General features: G+C 37.7%; 3 protein-coding genes across 6 annotated transcripts; 1 reads left to right on the top strand and 2 right to left on the bottom strand.

Annotated features, from left to right (window-relative positions):
* Window positions 1–320: 320 nt before the first annotated feature.
* Window positions 321–13,344, bottom strand: knl1 (kinetochore scaffold 1). 3 transcript variants are annotated; one of them, XM_058613573.1, is made up of 34 exons: window positions 13,142–13,344; window positions 12,210–12,244; window positions 12,054–12,087; window positions 11,914–11,973; window positions 11,745–11,827; window positions 11,593–11,648; window positions 11,494–11,515; window positions 11,359–11,390; window positions 11,194–11,246; window positions 10,393–11,083; window positions 10,244–10,265; window positions 10,066–10,109; window positions 9,932–9,984; window positions 9,251–9,800; window positions 9,119–9,171; window positions 7,820–8,941; window positions 7,553–7,702; window positions 6,028–7,461; window positions 5,051–5,180; window positions 4,907–4,965; window positions 4,715–4,813; window positions 4,509–4,624; window positions 4,171–4,261; window positions 3,807–3,923; window positions 3,624–3,711; window positions 2,822–2,884; window positions 2,685–2,724; window positions 2,506–2,610; window positions 2,213–2,313; window positions 1,813–1,887; window positions 1,547–1,656; window positions 965–1,086; window positions 753–878; window positions 321–581 (listed from the first exon to the last, which is right to left on the bottom strand). In XM_058613573.1, the coding sequence occupies exons 2-34, from the start codon at window positions 12,236–12,238 to the stop codon at window positions 485–487; spliced, it is 6,027 nt and encodes a 2,008-aa protein (XP_058469556.1). In that variant the 5' UTR covers window positions 12,239–12,244; window positions 13,142–13,344; the 3' UTR covers window positions 321–484. The 3 variants fall into 3 exon arrangements, with proteins under 3 accessions (XP_058469556.1, XP_058469553.1, XP_058469554.1); XM_058613570.1 differs by having other exon boundaries at window positions 7,553–8,941; XM_058613571.1 differs by having other exon boundaries at window positions 7,553–8,941; window positions 10,244–10,262.
* A 157-nt stretch (window positions 13,345–13,501) lies between these two features.
* Window positions 13,502–15,962, top strand: knstrn (kinetochore localized astrin (SPAG5) binding protein). 2 transcript variants are annotated; one of them, XM_058613575.1, is made up of 9 exons: window positions 13,502–13,621; window positions 13,866–13,904; window positions 13,990–14,125; window positions 14,743–14,772; window positions 14,877–14,976; window positions 15,054–15,168; window positions 15,250–15,305; window positions 15,543–15,617; window positions 15,699–15,962. In XM_058613575.1, the coding sequence occupies exons 2-9, from the start codon at window positions 13,883–13,885 to the stop codon at window positions 15,825–15,827; spliced, it is 663 nt and encodes a 220-aa protein (XP_058469558.1). In that variant the 5' UTR covers window positions 13,502–13,621; window positions 13,866–13,882; the 3' UTR covers window positions 15,828–15,962. The 2 variants fall into 2 exon arrangements, with proteins under 2 accessions (XP_058469558.1, XP_058469557.1); XM_058613574.1 differs by having other exon boundaries at window positions 13,511–13,621; window positions 15,244–15,305; window positions 15,699–15,960.
* Window positions 15,963–16,240: 278 nt separating this feature from the next.
* On the bottom strand, window positions 16,241–21,422 carry LOC131444059 (adhesion G-protein coupled receptor G2-like). Its single transcript, XM_058614182.1, has 9 exons — window positions 21,390–21,422; window positions 21,226–21,336; window positions 21,110–21,146; window positions 20,879–20,979; window positions 20,197–20,318; window positions 17,898–18,166; window positions 16,916–17,009; window positions 16,539–16,822; window positions 16,241–16,443 (listed from the first exon to the last, which is right to left on the bottom strand). The coding sequence occupies exons 1-9, from the start codon at window positions 21,420–21,422 to the stop codon at window positions 16,241–16,243; spliced, it is 1,254 nt and encodes a 417-aa protein (XP_058470165.1).
* Between the last annotated feature and the right edge of the window lie 1,163 nt (window positions 21,423–22,585).

Raw genomic sequence — 22,585 nt, 5'->3', positions numbered from 1 at the left:
TTTACAGTGGACAAAACAACATGGACAATATGTACATTTGTTTAACAAAGCCGGGGGGGGGGGGGGGGGGGGGGGGGGAATTAGTACAGTGTTCATCAGGAAACCTCTTCAACCACGTACTGTAAAATCAGCTCATGTGCGCCATCCGGTGGCACCTGTGAACGTTGCCCTTCAAAAAGTAACAAAATGTTAAGTGATGTTGACTATTTGTTTTGGTACCAGTTGAGTAATAGTTGTATTATTAAAGAGGAACAATTTAAGACTTGTTTAATTTGTCGCATTAAAGTGATTTGACCAACTTTTACCCAGACGGTTTCCCATGTTCTAACACCAGAGTAGCTTTATTTACAAACTTTTAAAAACAAAAAAGGTGTGGTTGTATTATGCCGTTGTACACCGATGGAAGACAGACACGTGAATGTTACATTTATCTTTTCTTTTTTTTTGGATTTGTAAAAAAGTAAAAGGGCACTTTTTTGTGGTCTCAGCGGAGAAGATGCTCGTGAATCTTTTTCACAATCTTCGTCAAGACGTTCATGGCTGGAGAAAACGATGCCACGATCTCTTTAATCTGCTGGATCCTGCAAACCATTAAAATATCAAAACATTTGATGACTTAATTGAGGTTTTTTTATGCAGCAGAAGTCACTGCTATGACTGTTGCACATACTTCTACTTGGATGTTAGGAGAGTCCAAATTCACCTATATTAAAGACGCTAAGTTAGAGAAATGGCATGGGATTCGTACTCACTCTGTGTTTCCGATCATGCTTTTACAGCTCTCCACTTGAATGACACAGTGTTCATTGATCAGACTGATGGAGAAGATCACCTCGAACTTGGTACACGTCTTGAGACTGCTGAAGACAATGAGCACCCTAGAGGAAGAACACGGAATCATTTTTAAAGTGTTAAAACGTGCTAAATTTTGCACTCCATTTTTGAAAAATAAAACCCGTCCTACTGCGTGTCCGAACAGCTGATGTCCAGAATACCGAGCTTCAGACCTCCCCACATTTTCAGCAGCCGCAGCTCTTCTCCGAGCAGACGACAGCGACTCACCACCAGGCTGACGTCGTGGAGCAGCTGAGTCAACACAACATTAAGTTTCAGTACAACTCAATATTGAGACACAGGAGCAGAAACAATTCATTGATTACTGCATTAGTCGTCAAATATTGTGACTTTTTGTTTGTTTTTTTTGTAATAAAAAATTATTATGAGTTTTTGGGAAACAATTTGTTTTCTGACATTTTATGAACCAAAAAACAAATCAATTTATCCAAAAAAATAGATGATGAATAGATGATGATTAATAGATGATCCTGTATATATAATTATTAATTGCAGCCCTATCGAATGCCTCCAAAAAAACAAGAAAATATAACCACTATTAGGGGAAAATTACTTGTTTGAAGCAAAATTATGGCAAAAAAAAAAAAACAACAACCTTGAAACAAGTCAAATTATCTTAAGTATCTTCAAGTAAATAAGTTGTTCTGGGTTTAGTAAAAAAATAAAATAAAAATAACGCTCTTGTACGAACCTCGGGCACGTGTCGTCTCGATGGATATTTCTCCACCCAGCACGGTTCACTCTGGATGTACTGGGAGACCAGTGTGTGAACGAGGCGAGCGTGACACTGCGATTTCTCATCTGAAAAAAAACGAAACAATTAAACACAGAAAAGCTAGAAAATTGCCAGTGACAGCTCCATCCTCCTTAATGAAACAAAACATTATAAAAGGTGTCACAGCTGCTGATAACAAACATGCATAACACAAATAAATACAAATACTGTCATTTTCTCACCATCGAGTTGTAGTTTGAAGTTGATCTCAGTTATTTTCCCCTCAGAATGATCATCATCATCATCATGGGCTCCTTCTACATCAAACAAGGAAAAAATAATGAGCTTAAAGGCTAACGAGTCAAGTTTTTACACACTTACAAGCAATATTTATCTACGCTGTATGGATTTTCCCAGCCTTTTAGTTAAAATGTACGTGTTTACGTTTGAAATGAACATCCAGAAAATGCAGTGTTAATTGATTTACTCAACATTGCTTGGGAATAATTTGTTTTAATTAGAATTTGTGTGTTGCCATTATTTTTATGGTGACATTTTCAGCCATTTTTTGACCCTAGGGCTGATTAAGAGACTAATTTAAAATGGTTTTATGTTCAGTGAAACTGTATTATCCTACATCACCTGTGGATTTTTCATATGCCAGCTGTAGCTGCATCGTGTCGTGGAGGAAAGTGTAGACAGTGCAGTTGTCCTTCTTCTCTCCAAACTTCCATTCATTTATCCTGAAGTGAACATACATGAAAGAAGGGTATTAATGCAAGCATATTTTAAATACACCGATGGTAAAATCAGTAAACAGAAGTTAGGTCATTATGTAACTGATATAAGCTCATGTGTGAACAACCGAGCAGTTAGGAAAGAAAAGATGCGCGTGAAAGAGCAAACACAGTTCAACATAAACGAGGTGAACTCACAGATGCAGCACGGAGACGTGGTTCTCCAGGTTACTTGTCTCAGCTCTCATCCTCTTGAGTTTGCTGGAATTCTGCTGCCTCTGCAGCTCCAGTTCAGTCATTTCTCTGTAAGAGGGGAAAAAATAAACATGAGAGAACAATCCGTATCCTTGAGAGAAAGAAATATTAACTCAACTCACCTTTCATTATCGGCCAAAGCTTGAGTGACTTTCTTCATTTCTGTTAAAACAACAACAACAACAAAAAAAACAACAATCCTCAGTGGCAATTAAAGCTTGGAAAAATTCTAAACAAGTATGTTTTTATGATGCGTTACCTTCCTGCTGTGACTTCAGACTCGGTTTGTCTAATAAACCTTTGTCTTCAACTGTGACGAGTTCTATAGAAGGAGGAAAAAAACAGTTATCAGACTGTATAACACCGGCACTGTGATGTTCTTCTTGCATACATTTATATTGATGTTCTTTTGTTTTGCTTGTTTCTATTTTGCATTTATATTTTAAGGGTCTATTAATGATATCACAAACAATCCATCGATACCGATACCAATGCGATACAGTCATTTTTAGACGTTTTCAACCATGAAGCCATTAACACATTCAAAGACACAATTATCATCCAATCGTGTAACAAATACTCATCTCCGATAAAGAAGAAATAAACAGTGCACAATATGACTCAGATAAAATGCTGATTTTTATTTACATTTTTAGTCTGTGAACAGTGAAGTATGCGATATATAGGACTTTTGGATTGTATCAGAGTTTACGTTTTTATCTGTCCGATATCCTATCCAGAGATTGTGAACAGTATCGGACCAATACCAAGTACGACATCGACTCATCCCCTAATATTTTTTTATTATACTTTCCTAACTTTATTACTTCTTTTATATCCTATTTTATTTGTATTTAACCCTTTTGCTGCTGTAACTAAAGATTTTCCCCAGTGTGGGGATCAACAAAGTCAAATCTAATTTAATCTTAAGCCTTTTCACTGACTTCTCGATCTGTAATTTTCCACTCTGTGTGAATGGATTTATATAAACTATACCAGTGGCTATAAAAAGCATCACAACCTGAACATCCCGTGAGTTATTTCCCCCACTATCAACCTACCTGATTCCAATTCACAAATACAGTCATCAAGACTCTTTATCATTTCATCTGCTTGGGCGATCGTTTCTCTCAACTTCTGTTGCTCCTCCTGGGAAAAAAGACAACAGAAAAATTACAAATTACTATATAGGTTTAGAACAAAATAGTGTCCAAATAAATAAATGCCTGTGTGAGGACTCTTACCAGATTAGTCTGCACAAGATTGGAGTAGAGGACCTCCTTCATCTCGTGAGACTGAGCTTTGCTCATCTTCCTGAAGAAGTTGTTTCTCACTTTCAAGGTCGCGCCAAAGGATTTGAGCTGTGGATTCAAATAAAGAGTGAATAATTGAATATTAATCAAAAACTTCATTTTATTGACTAAGTTGATTGATTCATCTTAACTTAATTCTAAAAAATATTCGTTAGTTGGAGCCCTACTACACATGTAAACCCACAACAACTATTCAATTGATTGGAACATTTACAAAAGTAATGTTTATATATTATTATGATGATGATAATAATAATAATAATAATAATAATAATACTACAATATTCATGAATACCTCTTTCTCTGAAGAATTTCTCATCTCTTCCCACAAAGCTTTGTTAACCATCTTAAGAGGTTTGTCAAGGTCCCGCATTCGCACTTTCAGCCTGTGGGGGAAAAAAAAATAATATTGTTTTAAGGGCAGCATTTCCAGAGAAACATTGAAGATTCTGCTTTGAATTCATTATATACACATTAATAGACTTCTCATGCCAAGGCCAGTTTTATCCTAGCAGTTACTACCATTTCTGGAAGACTGCCATGAATAAAAACAATGGTTTACTCCTAAAAAAGCTGTACAAAAAAATAATAATAATAATAATACATATACAGACTGAAGTTTGGTGTACATACCCTTCCACTTTCTCTGTAAGGTTTAGGACATCTATCTCGTACGCCATCTGTTTAGGACGGCTGATGTGTCGGTCTTTCAGTACGTCGATCGGTGTGTGTTCAGTATCCGACAAAAGCTGTATGAACAAATAAAAAAAAAAAAGTCATGTTACAACAGTTTACTGTTGATAAAGTGTCATTTGTGATATAATAAAAGCTGAACCTACTTTTCCGGGGAGGATGCTCTGTCGAGGATTATGAATTACAAAGTCTATGTTGAAGAGTTTGAAGAACTCCAACACTGTTATGGAGCCATTGTCCAATTTCTGCAATCAAAATATAGGAAAAGGTTTTAAATAAGTAGCATTTGGGAAATGCATTTTTTACTTGTATGTGCATAAAATGTTCCATAAATATACCTTTTGTGCATCACATGTATAGTCTTCAAGCTGAGATTCAAAAAGACTTTGTTTAAAAGCTGGGGGAAAAAAAAGAAAAATGACTGAATACGTTTTTTTTTATTTCTACAAAACATAAAAGTAAAAAGTCTCTCCATCACTTACTTGACTCAAATGTAGCCTCACACCTGATAGAGGCTGTGTGACTACTGCTGGAGTAATCGGTGGTGTGTGTGGTTGTGTTTGGAGCTGCAGTTGTGTTACCGTCACCCTCCACAATATGAGATTGTAGTTCCTGATGAACAAGCAAAGAAATTCCAACACAACGACGGCATTAAAGAATAGGACACTGTTAAATTCTTTGTTAAAGCCAAACCTTTAAGTCTACCATGCCATTAAAAGACGAGTGTATTTATTTTAAATTTCATAATAAAAACACTGGAAAACATTCACTTATAAGATCCAACCACGTACAATACATTTCAAAACAAAAGCCCAATTAGGAACAATTGTGTTCTACGGATCATTGTAGACAACGCATGGTGTTATTTCAACGACACAAACTAGGGTTGCAAAGGGGTGGAACATTCTAGGTACATTTCCAGAAACTTTCCATGGGATTGGGAACTTTAGTTCAACAATTCTGGGAATATTCCAAATTAGAAACTTTCCATGGGAATTTATGGGAGTTTTTGCAAACCTAACACAAACTGAATTGTGCTGGACAATGCCAAGATTACATGAAAAGATTCCCTGAATATTTAGTTGGTAAGAAATGCACATCATCTAGATTTTAATTGTTTTAATGACAGCAAAAAACATGGAATGTTTAGAACAGGATCCCACCATAAAACAGATTATTTGTAAAAATGTGATAAATATGCTCATAAATAAATAAATAAATAAATCTGTCATTATGGGAGAACTTAAAATCCTGTTATAATATAATAATATATATACAGTATATATATATATATATATATATATATATATATATATATATATATATATATATATATATAACATAAACACTGTTGATTAAAAAGTATTAATTTGTTCATGCTTGCCTTAGCTTAATAGCATTGCTTCTGTTGTGTTGTCTGTTTCTGAGTGGTGCTATATAAACAAATAATTTTACTTACCACGTCAGTGGCATCATGGCTGCTCTGAGTGGATGCTTTCCTTCTCTTCTGACCTTCCACATTGTTTTCATCTATGTGCATCGGTCTCTTTACTCCTTGGACAGCACCAATAATGTCCTCTTTAAATATGTCTTCCTCTATGAGCTCGTCGATGTTAAAATCCCTCTCTTTATCAGCAGTTTTCTGGGGAATCCTCACGTCCAGAATTTCTGACATGTCCTCACAGATTCCAAGCTCTTCATCAAAAATATCTCTCACGTCATTGTCCAAGTTTCTCAGTTGACCTGTGACGTTAACCGTCATCGTTCTTGTGGGCTCCACAGAAGAATTCACCTTCTTGGGATTGTTGGCGCTGCTTCTTTGGGGGAGTTTCGGCTTAAAGCCTCCCATTGAGATTCTCGACATGAGTTTAGTTTTCAAGTTGAAAGGAGTGGTGGCAGCCGACACTTCTCCTGCTTGGTTGAGACCCTGTCCTTGTGTAATATCTTGAGGGTTTTCCAAAGCCATTTCCACTACAGGTTCAACTGCAATCTTGGATTTGTTATCTGAGGTTTTGTCCAAATCATGGTCCAACTGGGGTAATGGTGTTATGCAGCTTTCTGCTGTCAAAGTATCAGGAGCTGTGTTTATAATGTGGCTCAGACGCCTTGCTTTTGACTGGAGATCTGCTAAACTCATTCTTCTGGACCTGCGTGAATATAATGCATCGGCAACTTGGTCAATGGCGGCAGGGGGTAAACCTTTCATCTTCTGCGACGAGGGGGAAGTTGGTTCATTTCTTGCTTTAGGTTCTTTCTTGGTCATTTCATTTGAGTCAATGGATTCGGGGAAGTTGCACGACTCTACTGCTTCACTGCTTTGTTGTGAAGTTGCATTTGTTTGCTTCTCGAGGTCACAACTGGGGTCGGGACCTTGTGTTAAAGAAAGCGAGACGTCATCTGCATGGGTGTGTCCAAAAACATGACCTGTATGACCTTCAGTCATGTCCATGCTGACATCAACTTCTGGACAGTCTGTCGTGGTTTTATTTGGTGACTTTTCCACATCAGTTGGAACAAAACCTTGAGCTACATTTAAAGCATCCTCATCAAGCTTCTGCATTTGCGTACCAACAACTTCAAGAGGGCGCGGCAGAGCAGCAGTAACTAGTTTGAGTGGATTAGCCCAGAATCCACTTGTCCTAGACAGGGAATTTTTAAATCCTGAATCCAGGTCACGTGCAGACATAGATTTGCTTCTTTGTGTTGTCTTTTCAGACAAACTTAAATCCATGTTTCTATGGCTGAATGTAAAATTTAGTCCTTGGTTTGGAAGAACTAAATCCAATTTGTGGGAAATATTTACAGTGGGACCTTGGGTCCCCTTTGTAGCTGCATCATCTCTGGATGACCACGCAGTTTGCTCGGTGTAGTTGTCTTCAGCATCGATCTTGACCTGAGAGAGTGATGAGAAAATTAGCATTTAATTTCAATTAAAGATTTTGCATTCATAGAGACACAATCAAAACAAAGAAAACTTTTTTCACCTTTGCACATGATCGAGGTTCTTCACTGATCTGCAGCTGTGAGGTCATCTCTCCTTTCTTCAAACCGCCACTTAGGGGATACACGTCTTGTGTGGGAAGAAGACACTGGGAAGGAACATCTGTATATGCGATTCCCACAATTTGGTCTGTCTGAAACTCAGTCATATCCATGTTTACATCATCATCATCATCATCATCAGGACAGATTGTACTGGAGTCTCCAATGTGAAAGGACGGTGCAGCTGTGGATGTCCATTTTGTACTCACAGGGTCAACGCTCTTGACTTCTGTGAGGACACTATTGAATTCTGGATCGCAAACATGTGCTGATGAAGATCTGCCTTTAGACGGATCACTTTTTTCAACTTCCTGTTTCTTCATTGGAGAAAGATCTGGATCTGAGCTTAAATTGTTGGCAATATTAACAGTCAGGCACTTTGTCATATCCATACCTGCATCATGGACATCGAACTTTATTGTTTTGTCTTTTGGAGGAGGAAGAACTGGATCTACTTCCCGTTTCTTCAAGGGAGGATTAAGTGTATCTGAGCCTAAATTGTTGGCAATATTTACAGTCAGACACTGGGTCATATCCATTCCTGCATCGTGGACATCAAACCTCATCGTTTTATCTTTTTGAGGAGCAAGAACTGGATCCGAGCCTAAACTATTAGCAATATTTACAGTGAGGCACTTTGTCATGTCCATACCCGCATCATGGACATCAAACCTCACCGTTTTATCTTTTGTAGGAGGAAGAACTTGATCTACTTCCTGTTTATTCAATGGAGAAAGAACGGAATCTGAGCCTAAATTGTTGGCAATATTAACTGTGAGGCACTTTGTCATATCCATACCTGCATCATGGACATCAAACCTCATTGTTTTATCTCTTGTAGTAAGAAGAGCTGGATCTAATTCCTGTTTCTTCAAGGAGGGATTAAGTGAATCCGAGCCCAAGTTGTTGGCAATATTAACAGTCAGGCACTGGGTCATATCCATTCCTGCATCGTGGACATCAAACCTCATCGTTTTATCTTTTGGAGGAGAAAGGACCGGATCCGAGCCTAAACTGTTGGCAATATTTACAGTGAGGCAGTTTGTCATATCCATACCAGCATCATGGACATCGAATCTAATGGTTCTATCTTTTGCAGGAGGAAGAACTGGATCCAAGCCTAAACTGTTGGCAATGTTTACAGTCAGACACTGGGTCATATCCATACCCGCGTCGTGGACATTGAACATCACTGTTTTGTCTTTGCAAGGTAAAAAGTTCTGGTTTGATGGCATGTTTAAATCACTGCCAATGTGGACAGTGTGACTCCGGGTCACATCCATGCAGGTATCGTCTGCTGCTTTGTGGTTGTAGACATTATCAGCATCAAACTGGGGGAAAAAAACCCAGAGAAGAAATCACTACAATTCAATTAATTTCTAGTTTTTCAGAAGATGTGATAAAGCCAGAAAAATGACTACACATGCCAAACAGTGTAATTTTGAATACTGTTGTATAATTGTGATGTATAATCCATTCTGGGAACTTGTAGTGAAAAGTTTACCCACCTGAAGTCTCTGCTGCTTTGTCTTTAAAGAGTGCTTCAATGAGGTCTCCACGCCTAGTGTTAAATTGAATTACAAGCAAATTAGCAAACACAATAAAGGACAACAATTTCCTTTTGAGGGTTAGTGGTTTACCTGTATTATTATTACGAGATGATCTCCGTGTCTCACTGTTCTTTTGCCCTGAAGTCAGCTCAGCTTTCTTCAGACTTTCACTCTGTGAATACATGTCTTGTGTGGGAAAAAGGAAATTAAAAGGATCGTCTGAATCCGCCATCTCTATAATGCGGCCTGTCTGAGATTCAGTTATATCCATGCCCATGTCCTTTTCAGGACTGACTGCACTGCGAGCAGATGAGCAGCTCCCGCTTGTATCCACCAATCGATTGGCTTTACCGACATCAGCCCTTGGTGTTTTATGGTGGGAGAATCGGTTGTTTGCGTTGCTAGTTTCTTTAAATGATGGTGCAGTAGATGGCACTGCTCTTTTAATCATAGGATTCATACTAAGGCCAGTTGGTTTAGAGAGACCTGACAGGGCGTTCTTAAATCCTGAATCCAGACCATCAGCTGATGCTTTCTGAGAACCACGGGAAATGTTGATAGTGTGACTTTGAGTCATGTCCATGAACTCATCATCTGCACTGAACATGATTGTTTTCTCTTCTCTGGCAAAAAAGTTGGCCTGAGGAGGAAAAGCACACCTGTTATCTTAACACTTTAAAAACAATACTAATGCACAACTTCAACTCATATATGGTGAATAAACTGATGCTTCTCTTGTGGCCAGTTTTTAAAAGTAATTAAAAATCTCACCTTGTGCCTTTGATGAGAAGCATTTAGAGAATGATTCTTCAGGGACGCCGCATCTAAAATGTGGGAATTTACATTTGTTTACATTTGTTTTTGTTTGAAATTGTTCAAACAAAAATGTTAATTCTCCAACATACCTGACATTTTTCCTTTGCTGTCTTCAATCAGAATCTTTTGGACCCTTCGGACAAGAAATGAATACATTATTAATTGTGTCTCCTCATTTCATTTTAAACTTGAGACGTTTTATTTAAAATTTAAATCAAACATCATCATTTCAACTGATAAACCAAGTAAGAGAAAATGTAAGCTCACCTTGTGTCAGTAGTTGCAACTGCTATGAAAAAGTTTGGACAAATGTTACATAATATTACTGACATGAACACCCAGAAAGAGACAATCTGAACATTATAAAAAAATCAAGCCAAGATGAAGCAAAGATGAATCAAATGAAATGTCAGTACCTTTGGGGTCAGAGCTGGTCTTTGTCATCGCTGTCATTTGTGAAACTCTTCTGTCAGTGTGGACATACATGTCTTCTGTGGGAAAAAGACACTGGAATGGATCATCAGTGCCAGTGAATCCCAGGATGCGGCCCGTTTGAACTTCAGTCAAGTTCATGCTCACGTTGTCGTCCGGACACAGCACACTTTCATAAGACGCCTGCCCAGTTTTTCTGGATGCATTCAGTGACTTCTCCATCACAGATGGGACTGAAGCTGGAAGCCGATTCTCTTTGTCCACATCAGCCTTTTTTTCTTTGATATGGGCGAGGGAACAGTTTGACTCAACAGTGGCTGATGAGGAGGGGCCACCAGATTTAGAGAGACTTGCAAGGAAATCCTCGAATCCTGGATCCAAACTGGGTAGTGTTGAGGGTACATTTCTCTTCTGAACATTTAAATCCATGTGTCTGGGTAGTGAAACCGTACCATTCTTAAGGTTGACAGTATGACTAAGGGTCATGTCCATCGATGCATCATCTGCAGCGAACATCACCATCTTTTCTCCACCAGAGGGTAAAGCATCATCTGCAAGGAACTCTCCGTAACTGGCAAAGTTTATAGTTTGACTGTGGGTCATGTCCATGAACGCATCGTCTGAGGAAAACACCACTGTTTTCTCCCCAAAACCTTCCACTGTATCAAAGCGGACCTGGTGAATTTGATTACAATGAACAGTCAATAAATATAAAACTGTTGAACATTATTATACAGCAGTATAATACTTTAATACATACAATTACAACTCAAGGAAAAGCCTACCTTATCCTGTTGCTGTAAACCATGTAGTGGAGCATTCAAGAGGGTTTCCATTGCTAAAATTGGAGAGTTGAATTGGAGAGTTGAATTTAGTACGGGTCATCCTGTATTGTAACTGTACATACATTTAATACACATAGTTTTAAACATAAGAATATATATCTTTACCTTGTTGACTCTCATCTTTTGCTCCTGGGAACCTTAGGTAAAGGAAATGTTAAAAGGTTATAAAGGCAAATTTTAAAATCACCATTTAAAACACAGCTAGATTTTATAAAGCTTGAAAGGCTTTAGTCATCTTACCCGTTTTGTGTGGTTGCCCCTGCTACAGAATAACAGAGAAAAGATATTAAAATGCAGTTTGAATCATAAATAATTTGTCATTGTTACTTCATTACATACTTGCTGTCATTAATTCTTGCAGGGGGCTTCGGGTGGGAGAGGCATTTTTCACGTCCCTGTAGCAATACAAGATAAAGAATCAATTTGAGAATGAAACAATGGTGTATTTGCATATAAGGAGTTGAATAATACTGATTTAACAAGAGTCTCACTTTGAAAACAGAAGGACATCATTGGCAGGAGCAAAACTGACTCTTCTTGATGGCCTTTTTTCCACAGGTTTGGCACATTCCTCCTTATTCAAAGTTAGAATAATATAAAAATTACTTAAAATGTAAATATAGAGATCATTATGGCTCTGAGGAAGAAATCTCCATTTACCAAATTTGTTTGTTGCTCAGGATCAGGGAATGCGATTGACTTGCGCGGTGCTTTTAAAATCTGAAATTAAAAAGACACTGTAATGTATATGGTTCGTTTTTATTCATTTACAGATAAATGTGTGTGTTTGTAACACTGACGGAAATGCGCCGCCTGGAGAATCCACTGGTTTCACTGGAAGACATAACATGAAATACAGATAAAGTCTAATGTATGTAGCCCGAGAATCATAATAACCTTAACACAAAGACAGTACATATAAATGCTGTATATAACAATAACAACACTTTACTCACTCATTTTTGGCAAGCTCCTGGGGCTCCATCTTTAACTGTGAAAATATGAAAAACACACAAGTTTCATCCTGGGTTTAAAGGTTGTTTTTTCCCCCCCATCAGCAGCTTTACCTGGGTTAAATCCTTGGTCAGCCTTCTAATTTACATTAACATACAGTGATGTAAGATTTTGATTTTAAATGTCTTGTTTTGTCAACAAGCAAAGAAATCAGAAAATATTCCCAGTTAAGAAGCTGTTTTAATTATTTAGAAAACACTAAAATGTATCAATTGATTATAAAAAAATGACGATTAATTTAGTAATTGATTCATCGTTGCAGTCCGTGTTTTTTTTATTAATCAGCAGCATGACGATGAGCTCTGACACACAGCCAGAGTCACAAGTGAACATCTTGAAATTGACAAAAGAATCTGAGAAGACACACTGAGACTGTAAATCCAAAGCATAAGTATGGCAAATTCTCCAAAAATCATATACTGGTACAATCTACCTACAAGGTGCAGGTTTCCTGAAATATTAATTTCGTATTATTCTTGTTGTTTATTGCATTTTATAGAAATTAATAAATAAAAACTACTAATGGTATGACAATAACTGCCGAGTGTCTGTCACACTGTCTCTGACAAAAAGGCAAATCATTATCTGGCAATAATAGAATTGATACTGCAGACACAGATAACGCGTTAAGACATTGGCTGGACATGGATGTTTGTAAACAAACGCTATTTTTAAAAACGACTATTTTAAAAAGTAAAACAAATAATGCATGGCTGCTGCATATCTCCCCCATTTAATAGAGCAGAAACAAACAAACAAAACGGTTAAAACACGGATTTAAAGTGCACTTTAGTTCATTGATGCTAACGCTAGTGTTAGCATACCATTGACAACACGAACAACAAAACGAGACAATGACAGCAGCAGCACGTACCTTGTTGCTGTGACGAGTTCACTCCTCCTGTACTAGAACGGCAGAGTTCGTACTTAATTTATGTCTTATTTACTATTTTTTAAAACATATTCTTTCCATGCCGTGTATTTTAGCAGGGCCGCCTCGCTAGATTGCTGCGAGCTGAGGCTAACGTCAACGAGCGTCGAAAAAAACGTCTGGAGTTTTGAATTTAGCCGCCCCCGCGCGTGCGCAGTGACTATACATTAATCGTCTCCTTTTTGTTCCTTAATTTAATTAATACAGTAAAAAAACTGTTTATTTAGTGCTTTTAAGATAACACGAAACATTATAAACTAGAAAAAATACAAAAAATTGATGAAACGGTGTAGAATATGTAACTATATATGTAAATATATACAGGAAGTTACGTTTTGTAAACGGAAGTGACCACAGAGGGCGGGACGTTTTCAAAATTGATCCTCGCTCTCGGCGCTTGACGTTGTCAAATCTCACATAAAGGTAGGCTTAAAATAGTGTTGTTAATCGTTCATGTTAGTTAAGTTTAGCTACACTTAATTCCTAAACGTACACTCTGGTTAATTAACTGTAGCGTACTAACACCTTTGTATTCGTGCGCTGAAGGTTGTGTTTGAAACTGTCACAACAAACTCCACTCAAAATCTGTCCATTTTTAGCAGCCCTTGGTAGAACTATCAAAACACTAATTTAAACAGCACCTTTTTGAAATTATTGTTCAATACAGGCAGTCCCAGTATAGAAATGTCTTCAAAAATCCCCAGAGGTGAGTATTTGTCCGTTTTTTGTTTTTTTTTGTACATTGTGGTTCTTGTATTTTTAATATAATTAAGTAATACTGTGCTGTGCAGGCACGCAGTTACCTGTAGAGACGAAGAAAATTGGTCATAGGTTTGAATCCAGGGACACAGCAACTGCATCTGCAACAGCAACTGCTGCCCAAAAATCAGATGGCGTCCTTAGACCGCAAAAGGAAAATGTGCAGAGGTAAGAAATCATCCATCCAGCCATCACTTACTGTACTTAATAGTCCAAGACAACAGCTTTTTATTTTTCTCACACATCACACAAAGGAATGGGAGAGAAAGAAAAGAGTAGGGAGACACACAGAAAGGCTTTAGCAATCAAACATCACACATCAAACACTTCAGGACCTACACAATATCATAAGTTGTGAGGGTCTCAAGGGAAAGAAAATGGTTGTTATTTTTATTCAAAAACAAAACTTGGCCCATAACCTAGTTCCCCAAGAAAGTTAAATCAAATATTTCTGCTTTCTGTTAATTATATTTCCGATTCATCGACTAATTGTTTGGTCCACAAAATGTTGAAAATTATGGACCAGTTACATGTACACATATTGTTTTAGAACTTGCTAACAATAAAACCGATTAATCGATTATAAAACTAGTTTATAGTCGTTAATCAAATAATCATTTAATTGTAGCAGCCCTGGATTTAACCATCATTATAACCTCCCATCTTCTCTGCTTTATCTGGTTCTCTTGGGTGTAAATCATCCAACGCTTGCCTACCTGTCCTTCCTGTTGTGCTCTGTGTGTCATCTTAACTGCTTTACTATTTGTTCCATTTTTGTCTTGCAGGAAAAATGCTGCTCCTAAAGTTCACAAAGTGTAAGTGACTCATTATGCTGCATATCCAAAAACAGACAGTGAGTGTTGTTTATGCTTGTTTTTTGGTTTTCGTGTAACAACCTGATGTTGCATCTCCCCCACAGGGTCTCCACCAGGTACGGTCAACAGGTGGAGCTCAAGGAACAAAATCAGCATTTGACAACAGTCAATGAGGAGCTGCAGAAAAACCTCACAGAGACACAGGTAGGATACGAGCACATCGCAGATGTTGTATCAGTACTAACAAATGTTTATTTGGTAAATTTCTTGTTTTCTTGCAGCAAAGATTAGCAGAGTTGGAGTTAGAGTTCACTGACTTGGAAAAGGAAAATGCACAAGCACAGAAAAATCTGAAGGACTGCCACATTCTTCTTGTCACGGCAAAAATAGACCCAGGTAGACAAGATTCTCCAATTTCTAAATGTCTTTATGCCATTTTGCCTCATCAGTTGATCAAATATCATCCGTTAGTTTTAGGAGGGAAGGTTGGAGAAGATGCTCAACAAAATGAAGACCAAAGGAAAGAAGCTATGGTACGTGTACTTTATTTATTTGTAAATTTAGACAGCACATTTGAATTAATCAAAACCTGGAATATAGAATACATTGTAAAATGCACTTACTATCTGTTCCCTCTACAAAACCACACATACACATTACAAATCTACAATATATATGTATTTTACACATAAACAAACACACACAAGCTTCCAGTTAAAGATAACCTATTCATCATCTATTCAATGCACCTTCCCTTGTTTCTGTGTCAGAGCGTCTCCACAGACCTGCTGAAAGAATTAAGGACTTTCGGTGATGTTGCGTCAAAGCAACGTTCTCGGCTAGAGGTGAGATAAAGTCACTATAAAGTGAACTTTAGCATTTAGAGGATGATTTTTAAATGCTCTCTTCTGCTCATGCGCGTGCAGGAAATCCAGACGATGATGACAAACCTCACTAAGGCGAGAGAACATATGATGCAGGAGAGGGAGAGCTTCTCCTTGGACACCGCTGAAATGGAGGAAGCTCTAAAGGAAGCCCAGGCTCTCCTATTGTGAACAAATGTACAATAATCTCTGAATGTAAAACGAGTTTATCATGTATATTATAGTAATCTTTAATGTTTATTTTAGTGTTGGACTGACTTTAAGTAAATAAACTCTTTTTTCCCATAAAAACCTTTGTTTTCCCCTTTAAATGTACTTCTTAGTAGTTCCCAAACCCTGGGTCGGGACCCACAGATGAATCGGGTGAGATATCTTTGGGGTCCATAAACAAATTTCAACAACTGTTAACTTATGGTTTATGTCAATATATTTTGATAACAAGCATAAAATTAAGTTTTAAGTAATACTTTTACATCTACATACCACTTAAAGCATCAAGCTTATACTTGCTGCACGATATTTCTATTTTTTTTTTTTACCTACATTGGTACACATTCCGGATCATTCTTTTCTATGTCAACTCCTCAGCCATCTTCTGAAGCTTGGGTTTTTTTCTCGGGCAGATTGCTGTAGGGGTTTTCTAAGAAACTGAGGCCCTTTCCAAGAGTGGTGGCAGTGGTGTTGCTGCTGCTGCTGCTGCTGCTGCTTGAGCTCACACCAACACTTGGGCTGGTGCTCGTCGCCTTCACGTTGCTGTTGGTGTAGTAGTAGATGAACAGGAAGAAACCTGCCAGGAACCCAAAAAGATAGATAAGATTTTTGTACTTTTAAAGTATCCCCTTTAAGGTACTTTATGCAAGACTGACAATTGCTCACAGATACCTTGAAAAGAATTAAGTACTGTGAAAATGTAGTAGGAAGGGATGCGGAGCACGCCGTAGGCGAAAAAGGCAAAAGCCCACGTGACGCCCAGCAGGCAACACAACCCCATGACGGTCATCATATTTATGCCACTTCTGTTCCCTTGTGGGCTTTCACTGTTGGTTCTCTTGAGGCAAAGGAACCACGTCAGGATGATGACCAAGGTTGAGAAGGTGAAGACGAAGATCAGCGCGTAGTAGCCTATGTTGACGATGTACTGGACGTCCCCATCTGTGATCCAGCACCTTGGAAACGGAAGTGTGTGTCAGGAATGACAGTGTGTGTGTTGAATATATTGCGCGATCCACAAATGTCAAAACCAGTTTTCGCAGACTCACATCTTCACGTTGTTTGCGCCCTCGTCAGTGTGGATGACTTGTTGCCCGTATTTGTCTACGCTGAGCAGGACAATCACGATCAAACTGGGTATTCCTGGAAATGAATGAATGAATTCATGCAGACAAATGAAAGGTGTCGTTTATGAGACATTGATCATATTTGGTGTTTTCGTCTGTTGCATATGGAAAAAAAAGAGTGCATATATCACATTTAAAAGGAAAGCATTAGGAAAAAGGTTAAATAAGATAAGAACAAGCAATATCAGAGGAGTGTCAAGCAACATCAGAACAAAATGGAGAGGAAAAAAAGAGAACTTATTAATCACGATCACGATTTCTGCTTCAGTTTTCATATTCACGTTCACTTTGTTATTGAAGATTGTTCCATAATTTGATTCATGTGACTAACATATGCTGTGACATTTTGGTTTTTCTTTGCATCAATTACTGGTTAAATAAGCCTGTTTGAAATAACCTTTGGACACTGAATGGTAAAAGTTTTTGAGCCTCAAATATTCTCATATTCAAATATGCATTGAGCAGCTCTTCAAATTTGATTGTTTTTTTAGTTTAATTGTTTTGCTGAAATTGGTTTTATGTAAAACTCTTATGGGTCTTTGTGTTTGTTTGGTAAGCATTTTTAAATGTTGACACAGTTAATAACTGTTTAGTATGGCTTATATGTGGCTTTTTTAAACTAAATTGTAGATTTAGTTTAACTTACATTTACTGTTCCCTCTCTTCAAAAAGTTGTTCCAGGTTTTACTAGCATATATAATTTACTTGAATAGTTTTAAAACCTTAACAATATTGATGTACAGGACAAACAGCATGGGTCCCATCACTGAGCCTTGGGGAACCCCATAAGTTAGCCTTTTGAAGCTGGGAGAGAAATACAGAGTGAACGTAAAGAAGCAGTTACTGAAGAAGGAGAGAGGGAGATATTAGACGCACAGAAAATAAAATACAGGCATAAACTCACCCCAACTGGTGACAGAGACCTTGAGCACATATCTCTTGATGAGAATTTTGCCTCCGCTGTACATCTGCAGGCAGAGGTGGAAGGCCTGCATGGCGAACCACGTCAACGTGGCCAACATGAAGTAATGCATGGCGGCCGCCATGATCTTACAGCCCACAGTGTGGTTCAGATTGGCCACAGAGGCGTTGATCAGGAAGGTCAAGTTCAGCAGGAGCATGGCCCACAACAGGTGGATCAGGATCTTTGTGGTAATCGTGGCCTTCGTCTTCCTGTCAGAGATTAAAGACATTCCCAGGGTGGTGAAGGGCTGTTAGGAGTTCTTTATGTAATTTATTCAATCATTTATCTTTTTCCGCTTTGTCTTCCACGTTAGGGTTGTGGGGGTTGCTGGTGCCAATCCCAGCTGGCATAGGGCGTAAGGCGGGGTACACCCTGGACAGGTCACCCGTCCATCACAAGGACATAAAGAGACGAACAAGCATCCACTCTCACACTCACTCATGGTCAGTTTTTGGACTGTGTGAGGAAACTGGAAAACTTGGAGAAAATCCAGGCGCAAACACAGAAAGGCCCTTGTTCCGCGTTGCCCCTGATTTTTTTATTTCCTCACACGGAAATATATATTAATAGTTTGTTTGTTTGTTTGTTTTTTTACAAATGGTGATTAAGACCATCTCATGGTCATCGTCATGAGGATTAGGCCAGAGATATCAAGCCAATTTTTCAATAGGTTATGTATATATATGTACTTACTATTATTTTGCACTATACTTCAGTTTGTTTTGTCATGTTTCATAATTCAGATCTTTCTATTGCATTTATAGTTATACTGCCCTCATTGTGTGTTATTTTAACACTTTAACTATTTATCTATTTCCTTGACTTTTAACTCGGTATTCGTGTGGACAGACAGAAAGAATTTCATTGCACAGAGAAGTGCGTTTTCTTACTGTACATATAACAATAAACTCTATGAATCTTTTGACAATAAACTCTTTGAATCTCTTGACAATAAACTCTTTGAATCTCTTGACAATAAACTCTTTGAATCTCTTGAAACATTGATTGAAAAAGAACTATATAGGATTTGTACCCAAGCTGTCAGGATTTTTATTCTTTTACTTCTAAAACGTAAAAATAAAGTACATTTTATATCAGAAAATTACTTTTGATACTTAAGTACAGTAAATGTCTTTTACTATAAGTAATATTTTTTTTTTAAAAAGTGACTTCAACTTCTACCAAAGTCATTTTCTGGTAAGATACTTGTACTTTCACTCAAGTATCCTTTTCAGGTACTTTATACAAGACTGGATTTTCCTTAGGGGTTAAGTTAATGGTCTACATTGCTCGTTGATGATGCCAATATTTGTAAATTATTTTTTTCTATTTTTTATGAAGTGGGTTAGGCAGGATTGCTAGAAAAAACTGGTTTTGGAATTAGAGGCTCTCTGTCTCACGAAATGAAGAGACAGATGCATGAGCATCATTCGCAACAGGTGACCCGAGACAATCTCTCCATTTTGGAAATGCTCTTCTCATATTGAAACATGTTACTGTCTTTCTCTCGTTCAGACTCTTTTTTTTTTGTTTTAGGTTGCTTTGCTGTTCTCAGGAAACGCTCTCTATTGCCTGAGATATTGTTTTAGTGAGATGCAAACTGGCCTTGATGACTATTCAAAAGCTGATATGTATTGGTTCTTTTGATTTCCATATTGTGTTGGCACAATATTGTGTTTTCTCCTGACACATCACATCAACAATGGGACTGCTGTTCAACAACAGTCTCATTTTCCTACTGTGAGAACAGTGTCAGACTCAGTCTCCTGCTTTCCGGCATCATTTACATGACGTTCCACCACATTCTCCGCCGTGGAACAAGCTCTGTTGTTTACATCTGCGTGTTACCAGAAGTGGAAAGTAACAAAATGACCAGAGGCGCGGCCTAGGCATAAGCAAACTAAGCAGCTGCTAGGGATAGTGTGTGAAGTAATCATGATACATATGTATGTCTGAATTGACATACATGTTAAACGTAAGTTATTTGGTTTTATTTTGTAGATAGGCCATTTTTGTGACTTTACTACCCTCTTATGTAAACAAAAGGGACACTGGTTTGGAGTAAATAATAAGGGAAGGGGCCCCCCCAAATCAAATTCAGCTTAAGGCCCCATAAAGGCGTGGGCCGGCCCTGTGAATTAGTTTGGGTGAATTTGCTGTTGTGAACGAAAAATATATACAGTAGAGCCAAATAAGAAAATATAGGCACCGAAAAGGAATTACGGTAAGCGACTGTTACCTTAAAAGGTAGTGCATGAAGAGGGCAATGCAGAGGAAGAACATGGACAAGCCACAGCCCACTTGAGTGATGGTGGTAAGGTTGTTCAGATCCGGACTGGAGATGGTTTCATTTAGCGGAGTCTGTGGGAGGGAAAAAAAAACCAAATACAAGAATAAAACGCCTTAGAGAGTGTGTGAAATCAAAAACAGAGCAGCGCTGGTTTATACTATACTACTATAATATTTTTTGCTCAGGCGTGTTTATATAGTTGGTGAAAATGAAAAAGAAATGTCATCAGATTGCCTAGGTTGTGCTGAAAAACAGATATAAGACACTCTATATAATAGGTTCTTACACACTCTGTTCATGCTGTACGTTTAAACATACTAATATATAAAAAAAAAGCAGCCAATATGCTCAAAGTTCTAAGGGTTAAAGCTTAAAACAGATGTGCAAATGTGCACTAAATTAGGCAAATCTTCAACTACAAAATAAAACCAAATAATTTAAGCTGAATACTAGATATCTAAAATATATCGCAAGATATATGGATTTCTCTCACATATTAAAATGTTACAAACAGCTAAGCAGCCGGGCCGGCTCTGAGGTGCAGTGTAGTTTGAAGTCCAAGTATTAAATAAATAAATAAATAAATATATAAATAAATAAATAAATTTATAAAAAAAAAAAAAAATCAAACCAATAAAATAGAGAAGAATGTCAAGTGTGAACACTGGCACGTGATGCCGCCGTCACTGATCACTGTCTCGCATCCATCATCGATCCATTGAGGACGAACGCCTGCAAGATAACATCAGTGCATGAAAACAATTATTTGAATGAGGAAGGGAATGAAGATTCATGCGTCACCACAGGTTACAATGTCATCATTGTAATTTTATTCATGTACTCTTCTTTTTCTTTGAAATACCTTCACTATTCCAGGAACGACAAGAGGGAATTCCGTCCTGGAAAATGACAAAATGACAAACACTTACACATTTAAAATGATCAATCATAAGTTACAAATTCCTGTTTTTAACTTACGTATTTCACATTCTTGAAATGTATGTTTATTTTGTCCGTAAGGTTGGTGATGTTGACTCCCATATCAACTGCCAGAACCTCATTGTCTAAAATAGTGCTGTTCAGCTCATCCTGAATTTGAAAAAAATTGGCAACATCACAAATGTACTAACATAATCACACACCGTGTGCATCCGCCGCTGAACGTGAACCTGCATTTTTTTATTTTCTTTCTTACCTGAGTAAAATTTGGGAATCGTAAAACAGCTGCAAACACGTATTCAGCATTTGTAAAAGCTTTTTCAAAAGCTTCCTTCGACACTGTGACGGACCTCGGGAAGGCATCCAGGACTGACTTTTCTACAATCTGCAGAGAAAAAAGCATTTACATGAGATGCCAACAGGTTTAACAGAAGTATAATACCGATCTTTTTCAGTGCTTTAAGCCCCGCCCCGCACTAGAGGCTAATCAGATTTCTGGCCCGATCTTGTCAAATGCCAAGTCTTCTCAATTTCAAATCGTAAGTTTGATTCACGGCATGAACAGTGATCGGGGCGTGAGCAGAACTCAGAGCTGGATGGGAAGCGGATGTTGCATACTTTTGTTTACAACCTTAACTTGTACAAGTTGGTTTCGTTGGTTTCTTAGCCATGATTTCCTCCAGTTTTTTTTTTTTTTTTAAATAAAGTCAGATTTAAAAATCCTCTATTCAAAATTTGACTAGACTTTATACACAGCACACTTCTGTATACATTTTTGAGTCAAGCTACGGTTGTAGCTACACTTAATTAGTATACTGACTTTGTACCAGTATGGAAACACGAGCAGGTCATTCATTTATTAGATTATGTGTGTCTGCCTCTGCTACACTGGGTGGCAAAAGAGCCACTTTCAACTTGTTGGTATGAGGTAGTTTCTGGTTTAGCTAGCGGCTAGTTGTTAGCTAGCATGTGACTAGCTTGTGTAAAACTGAATGTACATGCGTGCATTGCCCAACTTTGACAATTTAATCTAACACAGTACTGAAAATTGTTGACAAACTTAAAAAAAAAGAAAAAAACTTTTGGCAATACTCAAAAGTTGTTGTTTTGGGCAGAGGGCGAAAGTAATGAATTACGTATACTCGCGTTACTGTAATTGAGTAAGTACGGAAGCGCATTGCATTCACTTGAAAAAAAAATATTTGTTAGCATGAAAAACAGGAAAAAAATTACTTAGAAAAACAGGGGGAAAAAATAGTCAGAAAGATCATTCAAAAAAACCAACCAAAAAATGTATTACTCAGAATGAATGCAATGCGCTTCCATAAGTAAGTTTTTGTGTACTTTAGAAAATTTTGACTGATACATTATGTGTGTTCACATATTTTATTTTGTAAGC

Source organism: Solea solea, chromosome 17 (genome assembly GCF_958295425.1).
Source record: "Solea solea chromosome 17, fSolSol10.1, whole genome shotgun sequence".
NCBI lineage: Eukaryota > Metazoa > Chordata > Actinopteri > Pleuronectiformes > Soleidae > Solea > Solea solea.
The sequence above is the reverse complement of the archived record's forward strand: the minus strand, read 5'-3'. Positions and strand labels throughout refer to the sequence as shown.